Raw genomic sequence first — 27,451 nt, forward strand, 5'->3', positions numbered from 1 at the left:
TAACGTTATGAAACAAACCACGTGGGTAATGGTTGACGTTGTTTGGGTGATTGTTATTCATTCAATGACGCCACGGCCTTGCAGCACGACAGTCGCTTTGTCCGCGGCGGAGTACGCGACCATGGTCGCAGACACTTCCTGACCAGGGAGGGAGGGCGTGAAGGTCACGGGCACTTCGACGTAGGACCGAGGGCGAAGGGACACGCTCGCGTACGAGCAGCTGAACGGACTCTCGAGGCGCTGGAGGAACACCGTGATGGATTCCTTGCCTCCGTTGCAGATGCGGACAGGCTGCGACTGGCCAGTCTGGACACGGACAGCCCCAAACTCGATGGATTTGGCTTGAAAAAACAGCCCCTTCTTCCTCGACTTGCTTCGGGACGTCGTGGTGGTGGATGTGGTGGACTCGGCCAAGTAACTCATGGCCATCTCTTGAATCGACGACGACGATGACGGCAGGGCGTCCTGTCGGGAAGCCATCAGAGTAGCAGCCATCTTGTCGTCGTTATCGTCCACCACGACACTAATCTCTCGAGTCACGGCCCCGTTGACCACAACCGTAAGCAGTCCACACCACGCCACCGCCTGCACTTGCGACAAAGACGTGAGGGAGATGTCGACCGTGCATTTGCCGTTGGGGGGGATCACGCCTTGGTTTGGGGTCACGCGAAGGTGCTTGAACGGACACGACACGCTAAAGGTCGACGTCTTGGCCACGTAATTGAAAATGTCAATCGACGCTGTCGTGCGGCGGCGACGGATCAGCCGGACATGGGTCGGCTGTACGTCAAACACGTGCTGCTTTGGATGTGAGTCGTCCGCGATGACGGAAGACGTCCGTGGATGTGGGGGCGGAGGGACGAGGGAGTGGTCGATGGGAGGGGGCACTCCTGACGGCTTCTTCACGTGCGCATCCACAATGATCTCGTACGGCGTTGCCATTGGGTCCCCTGACATGCTCCGGAATTGAAATATTGCCGACACAGCCCCAAGTTTCGTCGCGGCAAACCTAACCAGTGGTATATGCGTTAACTTATAATGACAAAGGATGACATACCGAATGACAAAGTGGTCGGACGAGTGCGGGGTCAGCTCCAACACGGTGGGGGCGATGACGAATTGGTTGCAGCCGCGGCTCAGCGGCACAATCGACGCGCAAATCCGTGCGTAGTTGGCGCTCGTGTTGCGAAACACAAACGTCTCCGAGATCTCCCCGCCAATCGTGCACAGAAACCGCTTGCACAACTTGGGTCGCTACTCAACATAAACCATATAAATCAGTATATATATATATATTATTCTTCATTGGGAAGGATGATATACATACACATCCCCAATGAACATATATATATATAAATCCTTCTTTGGGTATATGCACATATCCCCAGTAAATGGAATCAAAGATTGTCCAATCAGATATATTTCTTACGTTGAGGGTGCGAGGACTCGATTGGGTGTACATCATCTGGTCCTACGTGGACCATCGTTGATCGTTGATATCCAGCACTCGGTCGTACATGAAAGACGTCGCTCGTCGATGGCTGATCGTTTGTTGGGTGGACAATCGACTGTTGAGTGGTGCTGACGTTTGGTTGGTGCTGCTTTGGATTGCTGCTGGGGGAAGCAGCACCTGAGGGGTACCCCAGTTCTTCTGCATGCATGGCGCCGCCGGTGGACCTGACATCTGATTGGCGGCGTTGGTGGTACGGACGGGGGGGAAGAGGAGGAGGCTCCGTTGCCTCCGACGGGGTCGCAGCAGACGCAGGCTGTTGTGCATGGTGTTGACGCACGTCGTTGGATACGCGACCAACTTGTCTATCGTCGGCTCTTGGCGGTGCCAAATGAGGTTTGCCACGTGCAGCCCCGGGATGGCCTTGAAGCGTGCCTTGGTTGTGTGAACTGGGTTGGTTCTTTCGACTGTACTGGGCATATGTCGACGTTGGTTCGTCATATCGTTGTTGATTTTCCCGAGAAGAATTCTGCTGCCGTAAACTTGTATTGCTCACGTCATCGTGGATCCTCACAGGGTTGTCTGTTGGAGTGTTCGGCCAAGTGGCAGTGTCTCGATGGGTGATGCTATCAGTACGGTCACGTGGGGTCGTACTAGGTTTACGCACATCCCCATGGCCATCGTTGGACGGAGCAAGGTCCATCCACGGGCGTTGGGTTGGATCGGATGTATTCTGTTGGTGGTGGTTTGCAGTTGTGGGGGTGACATAAGGCGACCCCACCGCCCCGCCACTGGAGCTGCTTTGGAGGACTGCATGCTCGGATGATGATGCAAACAGCGACGCCGTTCCGTCCTGCGGCAGTTGTCGGCGACTTTGGCCATCCTGACGAATGCCGATTCTGCTGCTGCTACTGCTCGAAAATTCATTCCGACCCCCCCTCCTCGTGGGGCTGCTGCAGCTGGTCGACGGGTCCGGACAGTGTTCTCTTGGCAGTCGTTGCTGGTGCTGATTTTGACTGCCTTTCAACGTCGTGTCGATAAAATCATACGCATCGTGTGTCCCCGTCCACGCCGCCGCCTTTGGGTTGCCGCCAGCTGTCGACGACTCGTCCGTCCGGCGGCAGTGGTCGGCGATGGCCATGGCTTCCGAGACCACCGCCGCCTCGACGGCTTGTTGCGCCAACTCGCGCAGCCGCAGCACTTCCGACACGGAGTGCTGCATGACGTTTGTGGCTTCCATCATGGCTTGGACCTACGAAACGGAGGGAATATGTCGATAACCTACAGTATCAAACATCGCTTGAAAAAGGGTGTGTGTCGTACGGCGACCACAGCGTCCAGCGAATGATGCAGCATCGCAGACGGATGGATAGGGCCAGTCCAGTTGATCGCCGCTCGATCCTGGGCGGGCATCGACCGCGCCGATTGAATCGCATCGTCCACCACCGCTTGGGCCGACGCGCGCGAGTTCAAATGGACGTGGATGGGTCCTGGCCTTCTTTTCGCAAAATCCACCACAGCACGAGTCTACCCACAAGGTGATGTGTTTAGATTGGCCATATATATATATACAAGGAGATGCGTCGCCTACCTCGACCGTGGGCCCATCCAGGTTGTTGTTGTTGGTGGAGTCGTGGTGGGGCGTCTAACCATGTCAAGAGGGGCACAGCCAGTAAATACATAACATTGAATTGGGTGTATATTCTAAACTGGAGCGACATGGAGAGAAAGATGATCATCAACCCCATATGTATGTACACAAGTCTGGAGCCAATCAGATTACAGGAAACTATTGTTAACATTTCATTATGGTTGACTTGAAACTTTATTACACGCCCCACAGGACAACACTTTACTTTTCAGTCGAAACCATCGATCGGTATAGATTTGCACAAAAGTCAACCAAATATTGGGAAAAAGTCCAAAATTGAACACGAAATCAGTAGTAGTACTTGAGATTTCGTCGACTCGGTCGGTGGTGGAGCAGTGCCGTTGGACATCATGTCGTGGGAAATGGACAAATCAGGCGCGGAAAACGGTCGGGCGTCGTGGATGGGCCCACTTTGCATTGCCTGGTAGACGAGCCATGATATATATGCCGTAAGTGTGGTGGTGCACACTGCTATAAATAGGTCGTACATGTTCGGCTTGAAACGACGGAAAGCTGCCCGTGCTTCGATCGCGCAGTGAGCCCCGCTCCTCCTTGATCGTGTATTAGTGGAACAACAGAATAAAACTCGTAGCTACCTACCTTGGCAAAGGATTCGTCTCGGCGGAGGTGGTCTGTGCCGCGTGGACTCGCCTAGGTCGTTCCGTATGATTGCATGTTCATGTGCTCATAGAGTAAGAAGAAACACAAAGTACGAGAGGTTGCTGGTCTGTCCTGTCACATCGAAGCGAATGCTACGGCGGAGAGAGAGAGTGAGGGAGTGCATGTTAGGCGGATAAACATTTCTTGCTTGGGACGCATGAGTTGTTTCTTGTACCTTGGTGGCGGGGAACGATGGCGGTATGGCGGACGTGGAAATCGCATGATTGAGCTCCATGGAGATCTTCTTGAGTTCCTTTCGAAGGATGAGCAACAAGTGTCTACATGAGATAGCACGTACATCCGCTTGTGCATCGCCCGGACTCGCGTTCGTGTCGGAGGTTCTTCCAAATTCGACAGCTTTCAAATTCCGCGATCGTCGGGCAAAGAACTCCTCGAGCTGCCATTCGGCGCCATCCACGTCAGCATGAAAGGAAGGTTTCTGCACGGGAGATGATGGCGTTGTTGGCGGATGGACAGGCGTTTCAGTGCGCTTGATGAACGTGGCTACAACGAGTCCATGACGTGATGGTGACTATTTTCGACCATCGAGGGCAGCAATACCTGCGTCGACGAATTCTTCCTCGTCGAGATTAAGGATCCTTGGAGCGAATGTAATCGATTCGGCTTGTATAGCCAAGTTTTGCGTCGGCAAGAACAGGCCGTCCAGCGAATCATCCCGGTTCTTCTTTGGTCCATCGTCCGCGTGGACATTTGTCCGGCGTTGGTTGTGTGGGCTCGTTGGCGGACTGAAGCGGTTGTCCCCAAAGGTGGAATTCATCGAGCTGGCTGAAGGCGATGTATTGTTGACGGGCGTGGGGTTCGTGTTTATGATGTCGAAATCAAACTTCCTCGCATTCTGGCCCTTCCGACGATTCAAGTCGACGTCATCGCATTGCTTCCCTGTGCTGTGATGGACACCGAAGCTTGGAGATGCCGAAGTGTTCTGTGATGGAATCCCATGTTCACGTAGTTTCGTTCTGATGGCATCCATCGTCCTGTCGTGCACCCCGCCGTCGCGCATGCTATGGGCGCTGGACATGGACTCTGCACGACTTTTCAATTTTATTTAATTACACAATTTCACACCATTCAAAATTTGATATTTTTTAAATATCTTTTCTAAATAGTATTCATAATATCCATCATTTGTAATAATATCGAGATCCAGTTTGGTGTCAAATGTTATGGTGAGCGGTCGGATTCGGGGGAATCCAACAAGCAGTGGCGCCCTGCGATCACCGGTCATGCCGACAAAGGGTGCCGAGACCAATGGACTCCAGCCCTGGGGTACGAGATGCCTAGGACATGGGAGAGATGACACATCTCACCATGTGCACGAAGGAGGACAAGAAACTGCCGACAATGGCCCAAGCACGTCCGTGGACTCGACGGCAGTCGTCCGTGGACCCGTTGCCTCATCGAGCGACGACGAGAGTGAATTCGTTCCGTCAACGACCCTTCTCGACAACGGCATCTTACACATTCGAGGGAAAGGAGCATTGGGAAACAGGGTTACGTCGTCGACCACTCCCGCGACGCCGCTGAAGCGCAAGTACAACAACATAAAAAAGGTGCAAAAGCGCAAGATGCTCGACTCAGCACAAAGCACGACGCCTGATACGAAGCGGACCAAAGCAACGTCGTCTTACGGTCCGACCAATGGATACTCCAAGAAGGTCTGGGCATCGGACTCGGACGACACTGAAGCACGGGTACGCTACAGTAACCTCCATGGATGCTCATGGTGAGGACAGGGAAAGAAGGATGCTGCTGCCATGTTGCACGAAGACTGGGCGTGGAAGGAAATCGATCAAGACTACATGCGACTACCTTCCCGCGTACGTGTTCCATTTCCGCTTCCCCCCAACTCGATATGTATCCTTAACCAACCCGATGCATTGTTAGAAGCAAATGTTGTACATACACACCCTCCAACAGGACGCCTGTCGAACTGTTGTGTCCAACCTCGGCGATCTCCACGGCGCCGACAACGACTCACTTGTCCAGCCCATCATGGACGCACGAATGTGCCACATCGATGGAATTGCTGCAGCTGCTTCTAGCCCGCTTGAACGACCGCGACGTGGACGGTACTACAAGGACATCTGGGCCGACGTCGACTATCTGGACGCGTTGAAGACGTCTGCTACACACGACACGTCTGAATTCGAAACGTACACGTCCAACCACGACCTGGTCGCTCGGTACGACGACGACGCGTACGAGCAGTTCGTGCACAGGTTGGAAGGCCATCCCACAGACCCGCGAATACGGCAACATGCCAAGCTCGGCCATGATCACCATCCTGCTGCTAGTTTGCAGACGTCTGCTACGTCTTGTGTGGTACAGACAAGCGCATGTGTGACTGTTTACAAAACGATTGTAGACACAACCTTGTCAGTCGCATTCGGCGTCTTGGGGGGGGACGGCCTGCTTGGATCCGCCGCCAGAAGCGGACGAAGTGTCGGCCGCGCTCGACATGTGCATCAAAGCGCTCGTGCCTCAATCCGCCGCGAACTTCCATGCCCTTGGCCACGTCTGCGGTATATCAACATACGTGGAAGGAATCGACCGAAGCTTACTGTGTCTAGATCGAGTGGCCAACGAAGCCCAGCTGGAGCCGATATTTCACCAAGAAAGGCGCGTCGCCGCCGACATTGAACGCTACTACCAGCGGTGGAAAGCGGGGGTGGACATCGAGTTGCGCGGTGCGTCGGTCCTGTCGGCGTGGCGGGAGGCGCTGTGGTCCCAAGACTTTACCCCCACACAAATCAGAGCCGTGGAATTCGCCGTCCGCTTTGCCACGTACGGGAAAATGCTTTGCATGTTGCTGTGTATCATTTTTGAATGGTAGGACATTGCAGCGGGGGGACGGCGTGGACTTTCTCGATCACACGGGGCAGTGGGAGCCAGGGTTTGTTGTGGACGTGTTTGTCGAATCGGCCGACGTGCTCAGCCACGCCAAGATCCAGCTGCTGCAGCATGGCGCCGTGTCCCAGGAGTGGTGCTGCGTGTTCAGCGGTCGCCTCATGCCCCCGGGCACCAATACCCGCCGGACCGCGGTCGCCCTCGACGTCAAGATTCACCCCGCGCCGCATGCCGTCCAGCCGCCGTCGGTCGGAGGACATTTGAAGCGAGTGACCGCGGTGGCATCAACGGCATCGTCATCGTCGTCCCATCCAAACACCCCCGACGCCCGGACAAAGCACGAGTCCTAGTACATCAAGTAGGACGAGTATGTAGTCGCCGCCGTCATTGGCACCTTGTAACTGTAACCTTAATATCTACCCCGCCCCGTCCAACGAGTCTATTTTTATCACGGGGGTGACACTCGAGTACTACGAAATAGCGTAGTGGCAATAGTATGGCGGCACATCAGACCAACCGCCTGCGATGTCCGCGCGGTATGCACGAGGTTACGACCCATCGCTTGTTGGTTTTGGACAAGAAGGCGCGGAAGCGACTGCATGTTGGGTGCACCAACTTGTCCAAGTCGGCGTCGGTGCCAGCATTGCATCAGGAACTGGGCGACGAGAACGCCGCGATGGCAAAATTAAGCACGTTGTCGGTGGTTCATCAAGCCAAACTGACAAATCAGCGAAGTGGACACGCGTCGTCGTCCAAGGCGGCGGTGATGGCGCTGGCCCCCGTGCCAGCAGCAGCTGCCTCGCCCCCTGTCCCCCCGCGCCCCCACACATCGCACGAAATGACAGCGACCAAAGATAATCTCGGCCATGTCGACAATGCCCAAGCACCAGTGTTGACGATGATGCATCGACGAAGTGAATCGGACCGATCGCTGCTTTCGTCATTGAAAGACCAGCAGCAGCTAGATGTAGATGATAAAGAGACTCAAGACAAGAATAGCCCCTTGGCCAAAGCCAGCTTTGCGAAGAACAGAGACAAGCTGCGGGACCGCGTGGCCACCAAGTTTGGGTCTTTGCGCGCCATGTTTCGCGCGTTCGACACACTCGGATCGGGGGGGATTTCGCTCGAGCAGTTCCACGCGTCCATAGCAGGGCTCGGTAACTTGCGCCCCTCCATCCTAATGTCGTGAAATTTGTGTCTGATGCTATGTGTGGTTTACAAGGGCTCGACATCACCGACGCAGACGAGCGGCTGTTGTACCAGACAGTCGACACGAACGGCAACAACTCGATCGATTTCAAAGAGTTTTCGGCCATGTTTGAAGTTGAGCCGATGCGCAACAGCTTTGTCGACACGGGCAACAGCGCCGAGCGATTGAAAGCCACCAGGAAGCCCCGTCTCCAAGTTAGCCCCCGGACAAAGGTCCGGATTAAGGCGTTCCAGGACACGTTATCGCACACGTTGCTAAAGAAACACGTGTCCCAGCAGGTCGCGTACGGGTCCAACTCGAAAGGTAGTACTGTAGTAGTACCATGTCAATATGTGACATGGTACTCACATATTGTGAATTCACTTTAAATTCGAATGGTTTGTCTAATCAATATTGAATCACGCTGGAGTTTTGATTGGTTGAATATATTTGTCTTTCTGTAAGAACCAATCAAATCCACTCAAAATTAGATTAGCCAATAGCGTGGATGCGTGATTTGATGGGGTCTGGAAATTTGTACCGAATCCACAATATATATATATATACATATATATATATTTCCAACCAGGGCGTGTATCATCCATATACTATGGGGGATATATTGTATGTCTAGTGTTGTTGAATGCGTTTCGACACATGGATGTGGACGGCGACGGGTCGTTGTCGTACGACGAGCTCAAAAACGCCCTGGGGCCCCAAATGCTCGACCTTGAAGTCGACCCCGCCGAGCTCCAAGTCATGATCAACACCATCGACGACGACAAGAACGGATTCATCTCATACAAAGTAGTATACGAACCAAAGCAGCCGATAGATACATAGCGTCGACACTTTTCTAACGAGGATGATGGATGTGTGTGTAGGAGTTTGTCAAGTTCTTCTCGCTCAAGCCCGACATTGACCAAGACGACATTTTTCACATTGGACGGCAGCGCGAGCTGGCGCTGCTGGCGTCCCGTCACACGACACGAGACGAACCCCTTCCGTTTATCGATTTTGACGACAAAGGCAAGCACCTCGCGCCTCTCGTAGCAGGAGCGTCCAGTAGTAGTAGTACTACTACTACAAGTAGTCGGACCACGGAACCAAACGATCCGCGAGGCCTGCACGAGAGGCTAGCCCGAAGGACCCTCGACCAGTTCACGGCCATGTCTTCGTCTTCCTCGTCGTCCCCTGACCAACCGTTGGAAAGTCCTCACAAGTCCCCCCGGGAGTTGGACGCGCTCTTCGCCTCACTCGCCCCTGTCAGTGCGTCCAAAGGTCGGTCGACCGCGCCCATCGAATGGAGTCGCATTGGAGTCGGCGGCAACGACGGCGTAAACAAGCAGTCGGCGTTGTACTTGGCCGAGTCGGAACGTTTTGTGACCACCAACGACGAGCAGTTCGGCCCCATGTCTAAAGATCGGCCGAGGGCGGGCCTTCCCCAGCACGACCTGGACAAGCAAGCAAGGCGACTCAAAGGGCGGCATGCCACCACGAGCCACAACATCGCCCGCATCGACCACAACAACGCACAGCGCAAACTGCAGAGCCAATTGGAAGACAAGGCGCGGCTTCGCGGCAAGTCCAAGCAGCGACACGCGTACAGCAACGGCGTGATCCAGACCGAGGAGAAGCTGTTCCAGCACAAGAACCATATGGCGAAAAAGCCCGGCGGGTCGAGCTTCCATCGCATGTGGGCTGGGAGCCTCGAGTCGCAGTTCAATTCGCAACCGTGGGGGGTGTCCACTGCGGCAACGGTGCAACCAACCCCCGCACGTCCACTGTGAAAGCTGATAATATTATTCAAAAATATTATTAGTTTGAACAATATTTTTTTATTTTTTTTATTTTTAAATAATGTTTTTAATTGATCCTCACGAATACTAGTACATCCGAAAAAAATCAATTTGTTGAAATGCAGCGAATAATCTTTCTTATATATATATATATATATATATGGTGGACAAACACGAACCTGTGCTAAACTTGGTGGGTTTGTTGGCCTCACGCCATCAACTCGTGTTCCAGACTTATCGACTATGCCAGGAATGTGTACTATTATTATATTGTATGTGTAGTGTATGTAGTACATACACTACGCACAACCGAATTGCGTGGTACAGAAGGTTGATGGAATCCTCCACAGCTACCACCACGACGCATATATACATACATACATAGTATACCCATGTGTGTCGCGACGATGTTGAGGGAATGAAAATAGTGTGGATGGTGAGTTGTGACCCTATATAGTGTGAAATGATGCACTACGAAGGATGGACAGAATGAGCTGGCGTTTCATGGACCAGTGTTAAATGCAGCTCTATGCCAACATTTGTTCATTGTCGACACAGTGTGAAACTAAAAGTCTCCATGCTGGGAACTAACTGCCTCTGGATAATGGACTATATACTATAAATAAATAAATAGATATTATGAATTTCCTTCAAATTTCCCAATTCTGCACGATTCGTAGAAAAATCCGATCACGAATCTCGCTGCAGACATTTCATTGGCTTTCTTGATCACGTAATAAAACGACAAACTATTGTAGCCAATCAGCGACAAGCTTTTTCAGAATGGCCAATGGGAGCGAGCGAGGGATTCGTGATCGGTCGATTGAACGCAGCCGGAAATTCGTACCAAATCAACAATATATAGTATATATATAACACGCTGACAGGATTATTTATTATCGAAAAATGGATGGATTACTTGACAAGAGGCTGGTTTCTAGTCGTTGTGCTCGTGGGCTGGTTGCTTGTCGCCTATATTAAATGTTGTATTATGGTATGTATATCTTGATATATTGTCTTTCTTACCTTCTTGTTCCTGCTCGTCTTCGTGTCGACGTGACGTATCCACAGGGTAAATCCACCGTTGATACAAGTAGATGAAGAAAATGATGTCGTCGCGAAAGCAGCTGCGTACGTACATACGACATAAAAAGAGTCACGAGACGCCTCGGCCACGAGTTTACCTGATGCGGTGCATCGTGGGCATGTGAATCACAAACGCAAACAGGTCATCGATGAACGTGTTCAGTGCACTATATTTAATTATATATATACGATGAGTTGTCAAGGTATATATATATATATATATATCATGGTGTCAAGTCGAATACATAACGCCAAACTCGACAAGGTCAGTACCGATAAATCAAAAACCGCCAAGGCAAGTGCGCCACGCTTTTCAGTCGATAGTTGAGGTACAACCTACACAAATCCACATATAAATTTATTATGTTCAAGCCATCCATTGGGGTTCTCTTGGTTGTACTGTGGGGTCATCATGATAAAGCCTACAACAATCGTGAGCGAACGGTGAATCATAATATATATATATATATCATCCATTGACATATATATATCATTCGAGTTCAAACGTACCGAAAGCATACACACTGCCAGTGAGGCTGCCCAAAATCCAGCTGTAGAAACTCGTGTGGTCTACAAATAGCCGTCAAACTTGTAGTCTTATATGACTTCGACGGTTCTTTTACCTTTGTGAAGCAAAGAATACACGGAATACCCCACCAGCATCGGATACAATGTATACCCCATGTACGTCATGGCAACTTTGTCGATATCATTGGACTACGAATATATATATATATATATACGTTGATGGCAATATTATGTGAGAATATAAATACCGCAGACGACATATCCGTCCTTGTAAACTCGATTTTCACCAGCGTCGTCCACGACAGCGATACCTTGGGCCGAGTGGCCCTCCCGAGTTTCCACAATTGAATTACAATCGAGATACCACTCGGCACGACAATCAGCAGCGTCGTATGTTGCTCGATCAAGTATAGGAATACCTACCCAAAATCATATATATATATATATATATATATATATATATATATATCATAGACGTACGATGGTCTGAGACACCAAGGACGACACCATGCTCCAAATAGAAATGCCAACCAAGCTCTCGTTTTTCTGCCAAAACGAAATATCGCTCTTAAACGCCAACCAGTCAAATAGAATGTGCAGCATCGACACGGCCATGGTCACGGTCAGTAAATACGGATTCGTCTCCGCAATCTAATAAATATATATATATATTAGTGACATACGAACTCCCGTCATCCTCGTACGATCATATCATAACATACCATCAAGCGCATGTTGTCGATTTCGTCTTCTCCAAATCTACATGCATGGATACATTTATATATATACTTCCATGGACAGTATATACATATATATATATATTTACCCCGTATACTTATAGATAAATATATATATTTATTTGCCTCGTATATACATATATATATTTACCCCAAGTCCTTTTGTTGTTTCAAGGCATTTTCAAACGTCATCATCATTTGCCACCTGGTATGGTTTTGTCAGATATGATTTCAGTGATAATATATAGAAATATTATAAAATAATATTACCGTGCATACGACATCGGTTCAAAGCTCAATTTGAGTGGTAGGGTCGACACGGAACGATTCAACGGAATGAGCTTCTCGCTTGTCATGCCCATCTCATCCACGTACAGCACTGGCATGTACTAATCAACCCAATCATCAGCGTATTATTTCCATTGATATATAAGCAAATATATATATATATATATCAAGAATCAACAAAGTGGTACGTATATTCACATAGTTGTTCATTGCGATGCTCGTACCTTCCAGCCTTCGTTTTCAATGTTCTCCATGCGAAGGTTGTTGAACACTAATTGCGGAATCTATACAATAAAAAATATATTTCATGTACTCTCAATAAAACATATATATAATACGAGACCTCTGCTAGTGGGAATTTCTTGAAACACGTGACGAATCGAACGGCCATGTCCTACAAATCCATCAATATATATATATATATTAATATATTTCGCCAACAAAGACTGACGGGCTTCCAGTACGACACGACGTCCGCAGAGAGTGCCGGGTCTTCCTCTGTCGCAGGACTCGGCGCGTCATCTGGAGGGCCGCCGTTCCAAAATGCATCCAGCAACCGCGTCGCATTTTGAACGTTGCGACGTGGGGCAAACTAAACGTATTCGTGCATGAGATACAGTTCTAGTATCTGCCTAGTAATACTAAAGGTACTACATTACAGTTTGGCACTTGTACCTTGGTCAGCGGGGTCACTTGATGCAGCGTCAGAAGCTTGTGGTAGTTGGGTTTGTTTGGATTCGGCGACGCGCCACGTTGCGTGAGATGCACATGCAGGTACACGGTTTCTGCCAGAAGTTTTCATCATGTTCGCCCATGGATTCGTTGGGGATAGTACATACCGTTGTGGCGAAGGCGGGACCACATGTGTGCGTTCAAGGACGTGGTGTCGTTGGCCGAGCTGGAAATGTTAAACTCGATGGCCTCGGCGTTGGTGTTGGAATCGAACGACAGGTCGTTGAAGTGTCCCATAAACGACACGCGCGAGCTGGTGAAGTCCGACGCCACCTAGGGTACACGCACGGCGTCCTTGAGTGTATGGTGCATGCGATCAAAACAGAGGTGGGGGGATGTACCCAGTTGGGCCGCGGGGATATGTAGCACTCGCCGTCCATGACTTGCCCTTCCTGGTGACATCGATCAGCATGTGAAACAACAAACACACGATCGTGTACCAACCTTCCACAGTGGACCGAGGAACAAGTCGCCTGGATTCAAGTCCCACGTGGGAAACATGATGCCGTAGATCTAGTACACAGTACACCCATCATCAGCATCGCACAACACTGCGCGAAGTATGAACGCACCTGGGACGCAGTAAAGGCAAAGTACGCCGCCTAATGGAGAGAGACGTTAGTATGCATCATGCGATGGAGAGGAGGTCGTACAAATACGGCGATGGACACGGACGTGACCGTGATCCACTTGAACGGGTTCCATGATGACGCTGCCATGATGTCCCGACAATGTTACGTGGACTACTAGTACTACTAGTAGTAAGCTTCCTATTAATACTACTACGTAGTACTGTACTACAGTAGTACAGTCTGTAAGGTACGAACGACAATAGTAGTACTAGTTGTACAGTTGATGTTCATGGCATGTTACCATCTTCGTGAGTCATTCGATGCTGGATCTACCTACCACGTCAGATGAGAAGATCCCACTGCTGCATGCAACTGTATCGATCAACACTATCCGCGCATTGTGTACGGATCCAAGTCTCCTGCGGGAGCTGCGCGAAATGGCGGCCCTGGCGCTGCCCGTGGTACGGTATCCTCCTCCTTCTCACCACTCTATCCCTTGCCAAGCGTTGTTGGCCTAGACTGCAACGTTCTTCTTCGAGTACGCCCCGGGCATTGTAACGCTCGTGTTAGCTGGTCATGCCGGCAACTCCGAAGACGCAGTGCAACTGTATCTGGACGCTGCAGCCATCGCCATCATGTACATGAACGTCACAGGCGTCACCATCGGCCTCGGGTTGGCCACAGCCATGGACACATTATGTCCTCAAGCTGTGGGGGAGGCATGTCCGTACAGACTGGCATGTACTTTCAAACAGGGCTCGTGGTGTTGGGGTAGTACATACCTCGTCGTATAACTCCTTTTCATCTGTGTTGTGGTGTAGACTTGTATGTGTTCCCATCGTCCTCGTCAATGCGTGGGCCACTGCGATCCTCGTAATGCTGGGCCAGTCGCACGACATTGCAGTGTTGGCAGGCGACTTGATCCGCATCATGGGACCCAGCCTGCCCTTCTTGTTTGGGTACGAGTTGCTGAAAAAGGTACTACTACTAGTACTGTACTACTAGTACTAATACTACTCGTAACACCAACGACCCACAGGTGCTCCAAGCCCAGCATGTCGTGCAGCCCATGCTGACCTGCGCCGCGATTGGCAACTGCGTGAATGCGGCGCTGGGGTATTTTCTGACATTTCACACAACCTGGGGGGTACATGGCGCCGCCGTCGCTCGGTCCGTGGCCAACGCGTGCCTGTTGTGGTCGTTGCTGGTATACTTGTACGTCCATCAAGCAAGTTGCTGGTCAGGTAAGTTGGCACTCCTCGACATGTCTTAAGAACGGATACATATATGTACAGGGTGGTGCTGGGCCGCCGCCGTGAAGCAAGTGCCGACGTTCGTAGCGCTGGGGACGTCTGGGTTGCTCATGATGTTGTTTGAATGGTGGAGTTTCGAGCTGCTCGTGTTCTTCGCCGGTACGTCGTCCGTGTCACAGGCACTACTAGCTAAGCCACGACCATCATCTCACGTAGGACTCGAATCGAACGCGGCCACCGCCATCGGCGCCAACGCGATCCAGGTCAACGTGACCAGCTGCATCTACATGGTGCACTTTGGGGTTGGCACGGCGGCGCAGATTCGAGTGGGAAACGCCCTGGGCGCTGGCTTTATCCACAACACCCGACAAACAGTCCAAAGCGCCGTGGTGCTCGGCGTGTCCATCGGCCTCGCCTTCGCCGCGCTGCTAGGCATGCGCTTCCGCTATTCTTCACGCAAGATGCAGATGTGATCCGACTCACGGCGTTCGTGACAGTCGCCATCTACCAAGTCGCCGATGCGCTCAACACGACCTTGCAAGGCGTACTCCGAGGCCTCGGGTTGCAACACATGGGTAATTTAGATCTGTCAATTGATATATATATATTTATTGATTTGGTACGAATTTCCAGACCACGCTCGATCACGAATATCGCTCGCTCCCATTGGTCATTCTGAAAATACTTGTCGCTGATTGGCTATATATTGTTTCTGTTTACTTGTGCATTCTGTAATTTCGTGGCGAGGTTTGTGGCAAAATGGGGAAATTTGTGGGCAAATTCATCTTTATTTGTCCAGGGGGCATTTCTAGTGCATACTTATATTTATAATATTGATATATGTCCTAAACCATTTTTTAAAAATCATACAAAAACTGATATATATATATCAATGGGTAGGCACCGTGTTGAATTTTGTGGCGTATGTGGTCGTGGGCGTGCCGTTGGGCGTCCTGCTCGACTTCTACGCGGGGTGGGGACTCCTTGGGCTGTGGGTTGGCATGGCGGTGGTCTTCTCCACGTCGGGGGTGTGCGGCGCCTGGGTAGTGTACACGTCCGGCTGGACCGCCCTCGCAAACCCAAAAATTTTAATTTATGTTTTTTAATACCTGGTTTTAGAAGAAGATTTAGATAAAGGTAGGTTTAGTTCAAAATGATATGAAAAAAATAATTGCGCCGCCGCCGGTCGCCTTGTCTCATAAATCAAATGGATGGACATGGTTCGCGCATGTTATATGGAAGTCGTGACCCTTCTTAACGAGTTTAGTGCTTATCTCAATCGTGTTGTGAGCTACGATTACAAAATTTAGACCTATCGAGCTAGCAATTCTCCACGGCAGCATCAAAGTACAGGATACACGCCTTCGTTCTCCATCTTGAAAAGAGTTGCCACAACGACGTTATGGCCACCAGCATGGACGTAACCAACAGCATAATCAACGGAAGCATGTTGACCAGATTCGACGACCCAACGGTCGGCAGCAATGCACCAACTGTCCAGGTCACGCCCACAGTGCACGCAACGAGGAGGACGAATGCAGTGGCGTACGTCATAGCTCTGCAACTAAATGCATGTCGCCGATCCCACGCAAGCCGCCTTCGCTGTACTAGTCGATACGCCGTTTTGCAAAGTTCACATGCCATGGCTTCGTGCATGGGGAGCTGCCTCGATAAGATCCATGCTTTGAGACCTGGAAGACTCCGTGAGATATGGATCAGTACATGAATGCCACAGATTCAGCGTACATTGCGTGTGGATCTTGCCAACTGATCCGATGCACTTGCACGCAGAAATCAGCATGTCATTCCGACCTACCGACATATGTAAGCCCAAAGAATGTACACTGGTCAGTGAACTGTACTGGTTTCGTGGCCGCGACAAATGCGGCAGCTCTGAGGACTCTTCAGCAACGGAAAGCCTAGATCTGGGTCGTCCATGGCGCCGTCGGACTGCCAAGTGCTCTGTGCATCCGAGCAATTGAAAATGTTCGTGCGGAAAAAAACTTCCCAATTGCCGTTGAAATTTAGAGAAAATTTCACACGAAATTAACGTATGGTAGTAATAATAGTAATAAGAATAAGTGAATCGGATCAGGTGTTCGCTCACGTGGTCGCCAGAAACCTCCTCCTTTGCATGTTCACTGGTGATTCACAGTTAACTTAGGAAGCGCACTTTTCTTAGAAATAAGGCAACCGTTTCATTGTATATATACATATATATCGTGGCGTGAATAGATATATCTTATTCATCGAGTTCTTTACTTGCAAAGTAGGCTATATTTTTGGTTTTTGGCTTCTATGAGGACAAGCCACGCACGCTATAATGCTGCAATCGCCACATTTCTAGCCTTGAAAGATACCTTACCTAGTACTTCGTAGTAGCCCGCAACTAACTCTGCAATAACAATAATATTCTCTGCACCGTTCGTAGACAAGCCGCCAGAGAAAATCGAAGTCATGCATTTTCTTCGATGATTACAGTAATAAGGCCGAGTCTGGATGCGACAGAAAATGTATGTCAAATAATATTCTGACAAAGAATTCCCATTTCAAATGGGACGTGAGAAAATATTAGCAAAATATTTTGATGTAACGCCAGATTTGGTAGCCAAACACACAAAAGCTGTCGTTTGAAAAATTGTCATAATATTTCTGAAAAGTTGCAAAACGAGGCGTCTTTTTACATTTTTTGTGTGTGGCAGCCAGAGTGGCCCTAACAAAGGCGATCATAAATTATGTTATGACTAACTTCGAGTCAATACTATATTACTCGGAGTATTGTGTTACTAGTACTACGTAAAAATTCTCAGCTTCAAATCCATTCAAACCACCGAAATTGAGCTGACGTCACTATTCAGGTAATCGCGACTTGTCGAAAGCCCAATCGAAAGTCCTCAGCCCCAAGTGTGTCTACTAGATGTGATAAGAGCTAGTGCGATCGAGCTGCATGGTATCCTGCCATTTCGTTTGACCTTCACCCTCCAGAGGGTAATTCAAAGCCAAAGTCATGTCCTTACTCAGATAGCTAACAAGTTGGTCATAAAACACGGCATAATTGAGGCAATATTGTTGTTGAATATTCTCACAATTTAATGTCAAATCCAATAAAACTACCGACCACGTTTGAGCTGAAGTCACCACTCCATGCATAGCGTCTTGTTGAAAGTCCTCAACCCCTCGTGCGTGTACAAGGTATACTATTTTCATTTACCCCAATATTTTTACTTTTGTGCTAACTCTGCCAAATCTATCGATCGATTCTTTCACTTTTGTATGTAAAGATCACACTAATGTTGAATTATTCGAAGAGTGAATTTGATTGGCTACTTGATTCGTGTTGTGGGTTTTGATTGGTCGTATATCGATTGTCTGCCGATGTATTTGGTGATTTTGGTCATTCGAGTGAGCCCCCAAACACTCCCATTTCGAATCGAATATCTTGACAATAACAGCTCGTGCGATCGAGTGACGTATTATGCTGCCAATTCGTTTCATGTTGCTATTTTGGGTTATTTCCCGCCCGATAGTATAAATATATAAATATGGCGTTGCACGTGGAACACATGGAAACTAACGTGTTGTTTGTACTAGATTTCCTAACGATTATCGAGCGTGCGCGCGAGATGCGCCAGTGCCCTCGTCATGGCATCCCGTTCGCTGGCTCGGAACGACTTGGTGCCGATGTTGGATAGCGCCCGCATGTCCGTGTCCTTGCTATCCGGCTCCAGTTCAATGAACGCCGCTTCGGGGTACTTGGCCCTATCGCCCATATATATTTCAAAGTCAACAAGGTTCAACATGCGACAAAGCATTGGGTACCGGATCTCGGCCTCCACCTCCTGCACCTCCTTCTCCACCAACCGTGTCACATCTTCGGCATACCACGCCAAGATGACTGGCAGTTCGCTCTCCAAGTCCGAGTCCAGAAACACTGGCTTGTACCTAGAACCATGCAAATCAATCATGTCCAGCATCATGTGATTAAATTGTATATGATGTTCGCATTACATTTCGAGGAGCTGGGCTGCCATGTATGTCCCATCAAAGTCCACTTCCGCCTAAAGGAATATATATATATATATATTGTCAAGACAAAGTGAAATACATTATATATAATATAAATTGTGGAAAGTACCTTGAAACTAAATGTGGACGGTCCAACCCACTGGGATTGCACGGCGTAAACGTTGTCAATCGATGGCCTTGACAACAGCAACGCCTTGATCCCTTGTTCGACCTCTATGATGATATATATATCCGATATATATTCAGAAACATGGCTTGCCTATATATTATACATGTATATATATATATACATGTATATATAGCGAACCAATTAAACATTATTCGCGCCGCTTCATTGCCAACAAATAAATTCTCCAACTCAGCCAGGAAACAGATGTATATATGTATATATCATAAATATATATATCGCAACCCAGGCGTCGACATCCACCAAACTGATGGCACACGCGATAGTACATCGTTGGTCCATAAATAGATATATATAATATCGAAATCAACCATCGGAATCAATTCAACCAAACACACATTGCCAAATCGATTCGAAACTGGAGTCCTGAGCAGAATCGAATGTCTTAAGAGAATAAGGATTAAAGAACCGCCTAGTAGCCAATCCAATCACGTCTTATCGAATTTCTGCCAATCCAACAAACTTCGGCCCAGTCGTATCGGGCAAATCAGGTATACTACATGTTGTATAGTATAGTTTGTACAAGCTTAAATTTGATCTAAAAATCGATTCGAAAGCAATTGGGCGAAATGAAGCATCAAAAGTCCAAACTTGGGTGAAAACCACAGCAAAGAAACATATAAATGTACCAGGGTCGACAGATTGGCCCAAGAGGAACCGCTGGTTCATTCGAATGAGAGACACCGCGACGCCGCCAAGAAGGAAGCCGATGCCGATGCTCGCGGCGCTATCCCACACGGGGTTGCCTGTCACGTAGCTGGCGCCGATGCCAGCTAAGGCGATGAGCACCCCCGTGCACGCCGCCGAGTCTTCGAGCACCACCGCGAGCATGAACGGGTCCTTGATGTCGGTGATGTGCTGGTACAGGGACACGCCTTTGGGTTTGGTTTGCATGAGCTCGCCCAGACATCGCTGCAGGACGTAGCCGTCGATGCAGAACGACATCCCAAGCACAGTCCACACTTCCCACGTCAGCACCAGCTCCTCTGCGGTCGGCGGGTTGACCAGCGTTTGGATGCCTACAGAATAATGCAGATAATAACGTGACCGATCATAGATGGGCGTTCAGTTTCGACTAAATTTGTGTTGCTATTTCGTTTCGTTTCGTGAATATAGTATAGGGTTTTGGATACGTAACGAACGATTCAAATGTTTAGAACAACCCCAAAAAGTATCGATTTAAACGGTTTATGATTGCACAATGCATCATGTTTGAAGTTGACGCTTTGGAGACCATTGATGGGCCGACTTTTACACTTGCGTGAAGTATTGAAAACGTACATTTCAACCAAAAAAGACGATATTTTTTTTTTAAATTAAAAAAGAAAAATAAATTAAAAATTCAATTAATTAAAAAAAAAAATTCTAAAAAAAGAAAAACAAAATTTACTTTTGACAATGTAAAGTTACCATGTCAAACAGATATCATGTAAAATAGTAGTAATTTTAAACACCAGGATGGAGATACTTTTCATGCATTCATACAGGTATATGTTCTATAGAGGTTGGGTTTTAGCCAATGAAAATGGATTAAGGTTTTGATTGGATGACAATCAATAGTCGGTCACGTTAAGTCCAAGGGAAGCAACTAATATATGGTGGATTCGGTACAAATTTTGCATCCAATCGACAAATCAATTAGAGCGCTTTTAGATGGGGTATTTTTCAGACAAAAATATTGCATTTCGAGCGTGATTAGCAAACCACGCGAAGTTTGGAAGTGTATAGCGTTATATTTAACATGAATTTGCTACATCGCGATTCGGAGAACCAGTCACAAAGCTCGCTGCGAAATTTCATTGGCTTTCCCGATTCCGCAGAAAGAAAGAAGTCAAAAGAAAAAATAATGTAGCCAATCAGCGACAAGCATTTTCAGATTTTGACCAATCGAAGCGATTCGTGATCGGTTTGTCGGCATGATTCTATTGAACGGGATCCGGGAATGCGTATCAAATCAATAATATATATATATACAAAATGAATAAAAATAGAGAAATAGAGAGGGTGCGTACCGTGGGTGACGGTAGCACCGGCGCCGAGCCAAAAGATCCCGAGCGCCGAAATCAGCGACCAAAAGTACGCCGCGCGACCGTATCCGTACTGATGCTTCTTATCCGGTTGGAACGAGGCTTGTCGCAGCCCGAGGATGAGGAGCCCTTGGTTGCCAGTGTCCACGAGGGAGTGGATGGCCTCGCTGAGCATGGCGCTGGACCCGGTCTTGAGGTATGCCGCCAGCTTGAGTGCCGTGATCAACGTATTGCCTGCCATGGCGCGGAACACCATGTCCTGGGAGGTCGCCTTGAAGGCTTGTCCAGGGTAATAAGTTTGGTTGACGTCTTCCAGTTTGCGAAGGCGGCCGCCTACACACGCAGCACCGTGATTGTATGCGCTGGAAGTGTGGTGTGTCGGTTGGTACCTGTGATCATGTCGACAAGCCCACCGCCTTCCTTCTTGCCTCTATCTCCACCTTCATCGACCTTTTTGCTTTGAGCTAAGATCTTGCGCATGATGCTCTCCACTTCCTCTTGTTCGCGCTCGTCGTCGTCCGCGGTTTGGTTTTGATCGGACGAGACACTGCTCCAACATCGAAATCGACCACGAGGCCACTGCTTAGGCAGCATCCTCAGGCGCGTCATTGTCATATTCACATGCGATGCTTGAAGACATCTCGTTTGAAGAGCCGCATGCCGCCCATGGACACCCACGGTCGCGACGCCCTTCCGCAGAGATGACCACATAACGCACGACACCAAGGTACTTCCATCCAATCACGCTGCGGGATATCCGGATAATGTCATAGTTATCCGGAGTACGTACGGCATGGTAAAATATGGCTCGTACATGCTGCCTGGTGTGACGAGCAGCTTCTCGAGAGAGTACACCATGAGCGAGCGCTTATCGCTTGGTAGCTATGAAGGGTACCCCCCGTAGCCTTCATAGCACTGCATCCAGCAAGCTATACGCGCTCGCTAGCAGTGACCTCGAGCCATCGTGACCGCCATCTTGTAGCCATCAGCTACCGGCGCACGAAACCCCGCAGCTCACGGACATGTTTGTTTGCGACGCCCGCCCAGGCATCGTTACCATGGCGATTGTGTGCGACATGACCTTCCTACACAATTTCGGTTTTATTTGCGCGTCTATTTCTGGGCTTCAACTCGGTTTTGGGAAAACGACATCCCGAAAGGTCTAGGTGGGCGCGCGATAGATTGATTGCCGTGTCCATCTCGTCGATGGCCAAGTCGATCATTGTCCCATCCAACGAACGACAGCATGACGGCAGCGTCGACTCGGACGCTGCCGCCAAGGCATTGGGCCATCCCACCGGCGCCAGCACGTGTCGGCACTTTGGCGTCGGGTTGTCCACGCCGCCGCCCGACACGTCGTTCGCCCCGAATCGTATCTCCACGTCCATCTACACGCCGTACAACTTTCTCTTCAAGAACCTCTTCAAGCAGTTTGCGCGGCTGTCCAACATGTACTTCCTCTTCATCACGGTGCTCCAAGTGATTCCGCAGGTGACGCTGTCGGGGGGGTACCCCACGACAATCGTGCCGCTTGTGTTTGTCCTGTTTGTGAACGCGATCAAAGATCTCATCGAGGACATCCACCGCCACAACGCCGACACTGTCCAGAATAGCTCGAAAACGCTTCAAGTAAACAGCGATTCCCTCTACACCACTACTTAGATGTAGACGAGCGAATGCATGCATACTTATCGGAGGGCGCATGTAGATGCAAGACGGAGATGCCAAGCCCGCGTTTGTGGCCACGACGTGGGCCGATCTGCATGTAGGCAGCATCGTCAAGGTGCACCAGAACGAGATCATCCCGGCCGACATGATCATCTTGGCATCGAGCAGCCCCATCGGGCAGTGCTTCACCATGACTGCCAACTTGGACGGCGAGACGAATCTCAAGATCCGGTGGGTGCCGTCGCAGCTGGCGTCGCCAGACAACCCCATGACCGCCGACGCCGACATTTGGGCCAAGGTTGGTCGTGACATTCAACCCAAACAACAAACCATCGATGGAAAAAACATGTGTGACGTAGATGCACGGCGCGCACGTGGAAGCGGAAGAGCCGAGCCGGAGACTCGACCGCTTCAAGGCCACGTTGACCACCTGCGACAATGTCAAGGTCAGCATCGGCATCTCCAACTTGTTGCTGCGGGGCGTACTGCTGCGGGACACGGACTGGGCAGTCGGCGTCACGGTACAGCACGCCACCAGATATTTTGTTTATTCTACACGTCCGAGCGATGGTTGTTTGTTCATTAGGTGTACACGGGCGACGACACTAAAATCCAGCAAAACTCCGGCGAGACTCCATTCAAGTCGAGCTCACTGTCTAAAATGACCAATATCATGACGTACCAGATCATCGTGCTGCAGGTGGTGCTGCAGATCGTCGCCGTGGTCGTGGAGGCCCTCGGCCCAGACTTGCCCTACAGCCCGCGCAACAGCCAGAGCATGCTGAATGCATTTTGGCTGTTTCTGACGTACATGCTGCTATTTTCCAACTTTGTGCCGATATCGCTGCAAGTGACAGTCGACATTACGCGGTTCGTCCAGTCGATCTTGCTTTGTTTGGACACGGAGATGGCGCTAGGTGGTGTCGGCGTCACGGTATACCCCTACTGCCCTTCTTATATATACACACATTACTTCTACTCGACCAAGTACTACATCTCTCTCAACCTGTCCTTGTCTTGGTGTCAGGTTCGGTGTTCCGACTTGAACGAAGACTTGGGCGTGATCCAGCACATCTTTACTGACAAAACGGGCACATTAACGTGCAATAACATGGAGTTTCGAAAGTGCGCGATCGACGGCGTATCGTTTGGCAACGTCGCGGCGCCCCCAAGCGCCCCTCGGGGGTCGTACCTCCCGCCGTCAACTTCCAACAACTACCGGCTGCGGTCGATTCTCCCCTTTCCCAAGCGCACCATGGACATGGTGTCGCCCCGCGGCCACCTCACGCACGTGAATATTGTCGACAAAGCTCTCCAACAAAAAGTATATACCCCCTAAAAGACCTAGTTCGAACTAGTGGCATATATATAATATATCCACAACGGATGATTGTAGGTCGTGGACGAGCGACATCCGAGGTTTGTGCAGTTTTTCGTCAACTTGGCCGTCAATAGCGCCGTGGTGCCGATCGTGGACGCTGCCACAGGCCGCCTCGTCTACTCGGCCATCTCCCCGGACGAAGAAGCGTTGGTGTGTGCCGCCAAACACTTCGATGTGACTCTGCTCCGGCATGACTCGACGTCGGTTGCCGTGAGCCGATTCGGCGATACCGTGCTCTTCGACGTGCTGCACATGTTTGAGTTTTCCAGCGAGCGCAAGAAAAGCTCCATGATTGTGCGTGAACGAGGGGGCTCTGCCGGGGTGATTTTGTTTTGCAAGGGCGCCGACACGGTTGTGTTTCCAGCTCTGAGGTCGCCAGTGGACGCAGAGGTACGTACAGTAGCTACATCTACTGTTTCAGGCAGGTGATGGCTCCTCCTCCTCATGATATGTTGGTGTATATCAGGAGGACGAAAGGTACACTGCGATGAAGCAGCACCTTGTCACTTATGCGGCCGAGGGGCTGCGGGTGCTGTGTGTGGCACAGAGAGAGCTCTCGGACGACGTATATGAAGCCTGGAATGCCAAGTACTTGGCCGCCAAGACCGCGTCCGACACGACTGAAGACGACCTGGACGCGATTGTGCGAGACATTGAAACGCAGTTGGATCTTGTCGGGATCACTGGTACAACACTACTCGTCATGACTTACTCTGCCTGGAAACAATCAGTTTGAACTGACTTGGGCAATGTATATGTATGTAGGCATTGAAGATAGGTTGCAGGACGGAGTGGCGGACGCGCTGCAGTGCTTCCGTCTCGCCGGAATCAAAGTGTGGATGCTCACGGGTGATCGACCCGACACGGCTGTGAATATTGGCCACGCCACGCAACTCATTTCGAATGACATGCAAGTGGTGCAAATCTCCACCAAAGGTACGGCCTTTATTGTTATCGATATATATATATATATATATATATATATATATATACATTGATTCATTTGATCGCATACTGTATATATATATATATATATATATATATATATATTGTGGATTCGGTACAAATTTCTAGACCCCGTCGAATCGAATCTCGCCTCTGAATCGATGCTATTGGCTAATTCAATTTTGTTTGGATTTGATTGGCTCTTACAGTATAGTCAACCAATCAGAACCCCAGCGTGATTCAATCTTGAATAGACAACCCACGCGCATTTTGGAACTTTATAGCGAATTCACAATATATCACATATCAGTTTCAACGATATATCCATGACACGTCCAAGTGATGTATATATATTATCATTTTCAACCACAACAATAATATCCACGTGTAGAGCTGAGTGACCTCCGACCTGGTGGTGGTGGTAATACGCCGTCGGCGTTGGTGGGTCAACTGTTGCAGGCGATCATCGATGCCCCCAAAGACCACAGGACGCCCCCGACGGCGCTCATTCTGGACGATTCGGCTCTTGAACTGATCGTGGGGCTGGATTCGCTGCAAAGCCTACTCATCCAAGCGAGCAATCGGTAGTAGCTCGTCCATTCGCTTTGTTATTGTCTTTCTTTTACCCAAAATGTGGACTTTTGTGCTGCTGAATCGCCAAATCCATCGATCGACATCGACTTTGTACTGACTTTTCTATGTAAAAACGAGTTTGGTGTCACACTAATTGAAGTCACACACTAATTTCACGTTGATAGTTGTTTCCTGCAATCTGATTGGCATATCAATCCTTCCCTCTGCCGATGATTCTTCTGTGCATTTAATTTGGTTGTGTCGATTCATTCTCCATGTCGCTCCAGTTTAGAAGAAACACAACAAATATATATATATATGATGCTATGTACATACATAGATGCAAGAGTGTCTTGTGTTGCCGGGTATCCCCCAAGCAAAAAGAGTTTATTGTCGACCTCGTGCGGCGGAAGACGGGCGTGATGACGCTGGCGGTGGGGGACGGTGCGAACGACGTGCCGATGATCCAGAGGGTACATGATGATTCATTGTGCATTTACCTACCTACGTACCTACCTACCACTCTCTCACACTTTTGTAACACTAGGCACATGTTGGTGTGGGGATTATGGGGGCCGAGGGGCAGCAAGCTGCGAACGCGAGCGATTACTCGATCCCAGAGTTCCAAAGTCTCAAGAGGCTGCTGCTCGTGCACGGGCGATGGATGAATCGGCGCATGTCCATCTTGACGCTGTACATGTTTTACAAGAACGTGCTGCTGGTGCTGCCGCAGTTCTTCTTCGGGTACTACTGCTCGTTCTCGGGCCAGTCGACGTACTACGACTCGCTGTACCAGCTGTACAATGTGTGCTTTACAGCGTTGCCCGTGTTTTTGTTCTCCGTGTCCGACCAACACGTGAGCGCCCCCATGAGTTTGCAGTACCCGTCTTTGTACGCCAGCCAGTCGTTTGGGAGCATTCGTTGGTTCTGGCTCTGGATCCTCGACGCGTGCATTTCGTCACTCGTGATCTTGTTCATTCCACTGGCGGTGCTCGGCCACGGCCCGTCCAGCATCCACGGGTTCGATCAGGGGCTGTGGGACGTCGGGCTCGTCATGAACGGCGCCGTGGTCGTGGTGGCCAACCTGCGGCTCGCGTTGGAGTCCAAGTGCTGGTTCTGGTTTATTCCCGTGGGCTTTGCATCCAGTCTCGGGCTCTGGTCGGCGTCAGCGTACGCGTTTTCAAGCTTGCTCTCGTTCGGGGGCGAGCTCTACGCCGTGCTCGGGGTCGTGGCCAATCTGTCGATTTTATTTATGCTCGTGCTCGTGTGCGTGCTGTGCTGCTTTGGCGCGTACGGCCTCCAGGCGTACCACACGACGTTTGCACCCCATCCGACGGACATTTGCCACGAAATCGACGTCTGGGGCCTCGACCCGACGCTGCCGTCGTCCCCCGTCGTCATCGTCAGCGACGGCCGCGTCCACCCCAAGCAACCACACGAGTGAATGCAAGTGCCGACAGAAGAGTGCACCTCCCCCCGTCGCGCCTTCGCGAGATTTCTCTTTGCCCCCCCCCCATGCACCGGTATACGTGTGTGACAATGCGACTGCTGCCTCTGGTTGTTTGGCTGGTTTTGTGTCGACGCGAGCGTAAAACTGTGGCGTGTTCTCCTGTTACAGTAACAGCGGTGTATAACAGCGCCGTGTGCTTCCGATGTTACTATGTGTTGTCCCGAGGCAAAATGCAGTTATGTCAGTATTATAACAGTCGCCCCAATGTTAGAAACCACATCACAGAAACAGTATAGTTATAACCACATCACAGACACAGTATAGTTTATATCTGTCACAGCGAGCAGGGAAGAAACCAAGAAGGGGCTCATGTCGACCGAC

The 27,451-nt window shown here is 49.9% G+C and overlaps 9 protein-coding genes across 37 annotated transcripts; 5 read left to right on the plus strand and 4 right to left on the minus strand.

Moving 5' to 3' along the window:
* Nucleotides 1-10: 10 nt before the first annotated feature.
* On the minus strand, nt 11-4,814 carry H257_17778 (hypothetical protein). 3 transcript variants are annotated; one of them, XM_009846679.1, is made up of 13 exons: nt 4,323-4,814; nt 4,060-4,265; nt 3,937-4,014; nt 3,815-3,853; nt 3,702-3,752; nt 3,590-3,652; nt 3,403-3,522; nt 3,042-3,095; nt 2,774-2,977; nt 1,518-2,702; nt 1,430-1,471; nt 1,058-1,254; nt 11-1,009 (listed from the first exon to the last, which is right to left on the minus strand). In XM_009846679.1, exons 1-13 carry the CDS (start codon nt 4,798-4,800, stop codon nt 58-60), a joined length of 3,669 nt encoding a protein of 1,222 aa, XP_009844981.1. In that variant the 5' UTR covers nt 4,801-4,814; the 3' UTR covers nt 11-57. The 3 variants fall into 3 exon arrangements, with proteins under 3 accessions (XP_009844981.1, XP_009844982.1, XP_009844983.1); XM_009846680.1 differs by having other exon boundaries at nt 1,430-2,702; XM_009846681.1 differs by lacking the exons at nt 3,702-3,752; nt 3,815-3,853; nt 3,937-4,014; nt 4,060-4,265; nt 4,323-4,814 and having other exon boundaries at nt 3,590-3,691.
* A 104-nt stretch (nt 4,815-4,918) lies between these two features.
* Nucleotides 4,919-7,064, plus strand: H257_17779 (hypothetical protein). Of its 18 annotated transcripts, XM_009846685.1 has the most exons (7): nt 4,919-5,048; nt 5,103-5,473; nt 5,516-5,599; nt 5,667-6,104; nt 6,148-6,304; nt 6,353-6,566; nt 6,616-7,064. In XM_009846685.1, exons 1-7 carry the CDS (start codon nt 4,946-4,948, stop codon nt 6,977-6,979), a joined length of 1,731 nt encoding a protein of 576 aa, XP_009844987.1. In that variant the 5' UTR covers nt 4,919-4,945; the 3' UTR covers nt 6,980-7,064. The 18 variants fall into 18 exon arrangements, with proteins under 18 accessions (XP_009844987.1, XP_009844985.1, XP_009845000.1 ...); XM_009846683.1 differs by having other exon boundaries at nt 4,919-5,473; XM_009846698.1 differs by having other exon boundaries at nt 5,103-5,599.
* Nucleotides 7,065-7,083: 19 nt separating this feature from the next.
* On the plus strand, nt 7,084-9,616 carry H257_17780 (hypothetical protein). Its single transcript, XM_009846700.1, has 4 exons — nt 7,084-7,786; nt 7,852-8,142; nt 8,453-8,625; nt 8,703-9,616. The coding sequence occupies exons 1-4, from the start codon at nt 7,126-7,128 to the stop codon at nt 9,606-9,608; spliced, it is 2,031 nt and encodes a 676-aa protein (XP_009845002.1). The 5' UTR covers nt 7,084-7,125; the 3' UTR covers nt 9,609-9,616.
* Nucleotides 9,617-10,488: 872 nt separating this feature from the next.
* Nucleotides 10,489-13,726, minus strand: H257_17781 (hypothetical protein). 6 transcript variants are annotated; one of them, XM_009846701.1, is made up of 21 exons: nt 13,642-13,726; nt 13,561-13,590; nt 13,433-13,501; nt 13,330-13,380; nt 13,096-13,261; nt 12,932-13,041; nt 12,708-12,848; nt 12,600-12,650; nt 12,481-12,540; nt 12,239-12,357; nt 12,120-12,173; nt 11,954-11,990; nt 11,712-11,882; nt 11,480-11,650; nt 11,327-11,420; nt 11,214-11,273; nt 11,104-11,125; nt 10,977-11,039; nt 10,802-10,870; nt 10,644-10,744; nt 10,489-10,589 (listed from the first exon to the last, which is right to left on the minus strand). In XM_009846701.1, the coding sequence occupies exons 1-21, from the start codon at nt 13,705-13,707 to the stop codon at nt 10,555-10,557; spliced, it is 1,740 nt and encodes a 579-aa protein (XP_009845003.1). In that variant the 5' UTR covers nt 13,708-13,726; the 3' UTR covers nt 10,489-10,554. The 6 variants fall into 6 exon arrangements, with proteins under 6 accessions (XP_009845003.1, XP_009845004.1, XP_009845006.1 ...); XM_009846702.1 differs by having other exon boundaries at nt 10,644-10,870; XM_009846703.1 differs by lacking the exons at nt 10,489-10,589; nt 10,644-10,744; nt 10,802-10,870 and having other exon boundaries at nt 10,929-11,039.
* A 113-nt stretch (nt 13,727-13,839) lies between these two features.
* On the plus strand, nt 13,840-14,547 carry H257_17782. Of its 2 annotated transcripts, XM_009846707.1 has the most exons (3): nt 13,840-14,021; nt 14,079-14,331; nt 14,382-14,547. In XM_009846707.1, the coding sequence occupies exons 1-3, from the start codon at nt 13,881-13,883 to the stop codon at nt 14,435-14,437; spliced, it is 450 nt and encodes a 149-aa protein (XP_009845009.1). In that variant the 5' UTR covers nt 13,840-13,880; the 3' UTR covers nt 14,438-14,547. The 2 variants fall into 2 exon arrangements, with proteins under 2 accessions (XP_009845009.1, XP_009845010.1); XM_009846708.1 differs by lacking the exon at nt 14,382-14,547 and having other exon boundaries at nt 14,079-14,375.
* Nucleotides 14,548-14,937: 390 nt separating this feature from the next.
* H257_17783 (hypothetical protein) lies at nt 14,938-15,944 on the plus strand (the record flags this gene model as incomplete). Its single annotated transcript, XM_009846709.1, has 4 exons — nt 14,938-14,972; nt 15,030-15,388; nt 15,714-15,856; nt 15,933-15,944. 4 exons carry the CDS (start codon nt 14,938-14,940, stop codon nt 15,942-15,944), a joined length of 549 nt encoding a protein of 182 aa, XP_009845011.1.
* A 107-nt stretch (nt 15,945-16,051) lies between these two features.
* H257_17784 (hypothetical protein) lies at nt 16,052-16,848 on the minus strand. The gene is made up of 3 exons (XM_009846710.1): nt 16,676-16,848; nt 16,560-16,625; nt 16,052-16,504 (listed from the first exon to the last, which is right to left on the minus strand). The coding sequence occupies exons 1-3, from the start codon at nt 16,749-16,751 to the stop codon at nt 16,134-16,136; spliced, it is 513 nt and encodes a 170-aa protein (XP_009845012.1). The 5' UTR covers nt 16,752-16,848; the 3' UTR covers nt 16,052-16,133.
* Nucleotides 16,849-18,366: 1,518 nt separating this feature from the next.
* On the minus strand, nt 18,367-21,774 carry H257_17785 (hypothetical protein). 4 transcript variants are annotated; one of them, XM_009846712.1, is made up of 7 exons: nt 21,443-21,774; nt 21,039-21,386; nt 19,656-20,045; nt 18,949-19,052; nt 18,822-18,871; nt 18,633-18,755; nt 18,367-18,572 (listed from the first exon to the last, which is right to left on the minus strand). In XM_009846712.1, exons 1-7 carry the CDS (start codon nt 21,762-21,764, stop codon nt 18,410-18,412), a joined length of 1,500 nt encoding a protein of 499 aa, XP_009845014.1. In that variant the 5' UTR covers nt 21,765-21,774; the 3' UTR covers nt 18,367-18,409. The 4 variants fall into 4 exon arrangements, with proteins under 4 accessions (XP_009845014.1, XP_009845013.1, XP_009845016.1 ...); XM_009846711.1 differs by having other exon boundaries at nt 18,367-18,755; XM_009846714.1 differs by having other exon boundaries at nt 18,633-18,871.
* Nucleotides 21,775-22,129: 355 nt separating this feature from the next.
* H257_17786 (hypothetical protein) lies at nt 22,130-27,314 on the plus strand. The gene is made up of 11 exons (XM_009846715.1): nt 22,130-22,682; nt 22,762-23,019; nt 23,081-23,242; nt 23,308-23,655; nt 23,749-24,045; nt 24,118-24,492; nt 24,569-24,788; nt 24,868-25,038; nt 25,439-25,631; nt 25,961-26,093; nt 26,168-27,314. Exons 1-11 carry the CDS (start codon nt 22,260-22,262, stop codon nt 27,062-27,064), a joined length of 3,477 nt encoding a protein of 1,158 aa, XP_009845017.1. The 5' UTR covers nt 22,130-22,259; the 3' UTR covers nt 27,065-27,314.
* Nucleotides 27,315-27,451: the final 137 nt, after the last annotated feature.

This window comes from Aphanomyces astaci, assembly GCF_000520075.1.
Source record: "Aphanomyces astaci strain APO3 unplaced genomic scaffold supercont1.119, whole genome shotgun sequence".
NCBI lineage: Eukaryota > Oomycota > Saprolegniomycetes > Saprolegniales > Verrucalvaceae > Aphanomyces > Aphanomyces astaci.

Excerpts from the sequence above, each read along its gene's own strand:
- H257_17778 (XM_009846679.1), bottom strand. The coding sequence starts at position 4,800 with ATGTCCAGCGCCCATAGCATGCGCGACGGCGGGGTGCACGACAGGACG. Across the intron at positions 2,978-3,041 it reads TGGATGGGCCCACGGTCGAG|ACTCGTGCTGTGGTGGATTT; the intron begins GTAGGCGACGCA and ends CCTTGTGGGTAG. Across the intron at positions 1,472-1,517 it reads CGACGAGCGACGTCTTTCAT|GACCAGATGATGTACACCCA; the intron begins GTACGACCGAGT and ends TGGTCCACGTAG.
- H257_17779 (XM_009846682.1), top strand. The coding sequence starts at position 4,946 with ATGGTGAGCGGTCGGATTCGGGGGAATCCAACAAGCAGTGGCGCCCTG. Across the intron at positions 5,600-5,666 it reads ACATGCGACTACCTTCCCGC|AAGCAAATGTTGTACATACA; the intron begins GTACGTGTTCCA and ends ATGCATTGTTAG. Across the intron at positions 6,105-6,147 it reads CGTCTGCTACGTCTTGTGTG|ACACAACCTTGTCAGTCGCA; the intron begins GTACAGACAAGC and ends AAACGATTGTAG.
- H257_17780 (XM_009846700.1), top strand. The coding sequence starts at position 7,126 with ATGGCGGCACATCAGACCAACCGCCTGCGATGTCCGCGCGGTATGCAC. Across the intron at positions 7,787-7,851 it reads CGCGTCCATAGCAGGGCTCG|GGCTCGACATCACCGACGCA; the intron begins GTAACTTGCGCC and ends GTGGTTTACAAG. Across the intron at positions 8,143-8,452 it reads GTACGGGTCCAACTCGAAAG|TGTTGTTGAATGCGTTTCGA; the intron begins GTAGTACTGTAG and ends TTGTATGTCTAG.
- H257_17781 (XM_009846701.1), bottom strand. The coding sequence starts at position 13,707 with ATGGCAGCGTCATCATGGAACCCGTTCAAGTGGATCACGGTCACGTCC. Across the intron at positions 12,174-12,238 it reads GAACCGATGTCGTATGCACG|GTGGCAAATGATGATGACGT; the intron begins GTAATATTATTT and ends AAACCATACCAG. Across the intron at positions 11,421-11,479 it reads GGACGGATATGTCGTCTGCG|TCCAATGATATCGACAAAGT; the intron begins GTATTTATATTC and ends ATATATTCGTAG.
- H257_17782 (XM_009846707.1), top strand. The coding sequence starts at position 13,881 with ATGCTGGATCTACCTACCACGTCAGATGAGAAGATCCCACTGCTGCAT. Across the intron at positions 14,022-14,078 it reads CGGCCCTGGCGCTGCCCGTG|ACTGCAACGTTCTTCTTCGA; the intron begins GTACGGTATCCT and ends TTGTTGGCCTAG. Across the intron at positions 14,332-14,381 it reads ACAGGGCTCGTGGTGTTGGG|ACTTGTATGTGTTCCCATCG; the intron begins GTAGTACATACC and ends GTTGTGGTGTAG.
- H257_17784 (XM_009846710.1), bottom strand. The coding sequence starts at position 16,751 with ATGGACGACCCAGATCTAGGCTTTCCGTTGCTGAAGAGTCCTCAGAGC. Across the intron at positions 16,626-16,675 it reads TTGTCGCGGCCACGAAACCA|GTCGGAATGACATGCTGATT; the intron begins GTACAGTTCACT and ends ATATGTCGGTAG. Across the intron at positions 16,505-16,559 it reads TGGCAAGATCCACACGCAAT|GTCTCAAAGCATGGATCTTA; the intron begins GTACGCTGAATC and ends GGAGTCTTCCAG.
- H257_17785 (XM_009846711.1), bottom strand. The coding sequence starts at position 21,764 with ATGTGGTCATCTCTGCGGAAGGGCGTCGCGACCGTGGGTGTCCATGGG. Across the intron at positions 21,387-21,442 it reads GCTTGTCGACATGATCACAG|GCGGCCGCCTTCGCAAACTG; the intron begins GTACCAACCGAC and ends CTGCGTGTGTAG. Across the intron at positions 19,053-19,655 it reads GGGCCAATCTGTCGACCCTG|AGGTCGAACAAGGGATCAAG; the intron begins GTACATTTATAT and ends ATATCATCATAG.
- H257_17786 (XM_009846715.1), top strand. The coding sequence starts at position 22,260 with ATGGCCAAGTCGATCATTGTCCCATCCAACGAACGACAGCATGACGGC. Across the intron at positions 23,243-23,307 it reads ACTGGGCAGTCGGCGTCACG|GTGTACACGGGCGACGACAC; the intron begins GTACAGCACGCC and ends TTTGTTCATTAG. Across the intron at positions 23,656-23,748 it reads TAGGTGGTGTCGGCGTCACG|GTTCGGTGTTCCGACTTGAA; the intron begins GTATACCCCTAC and ends TCTTGGTGTCAG.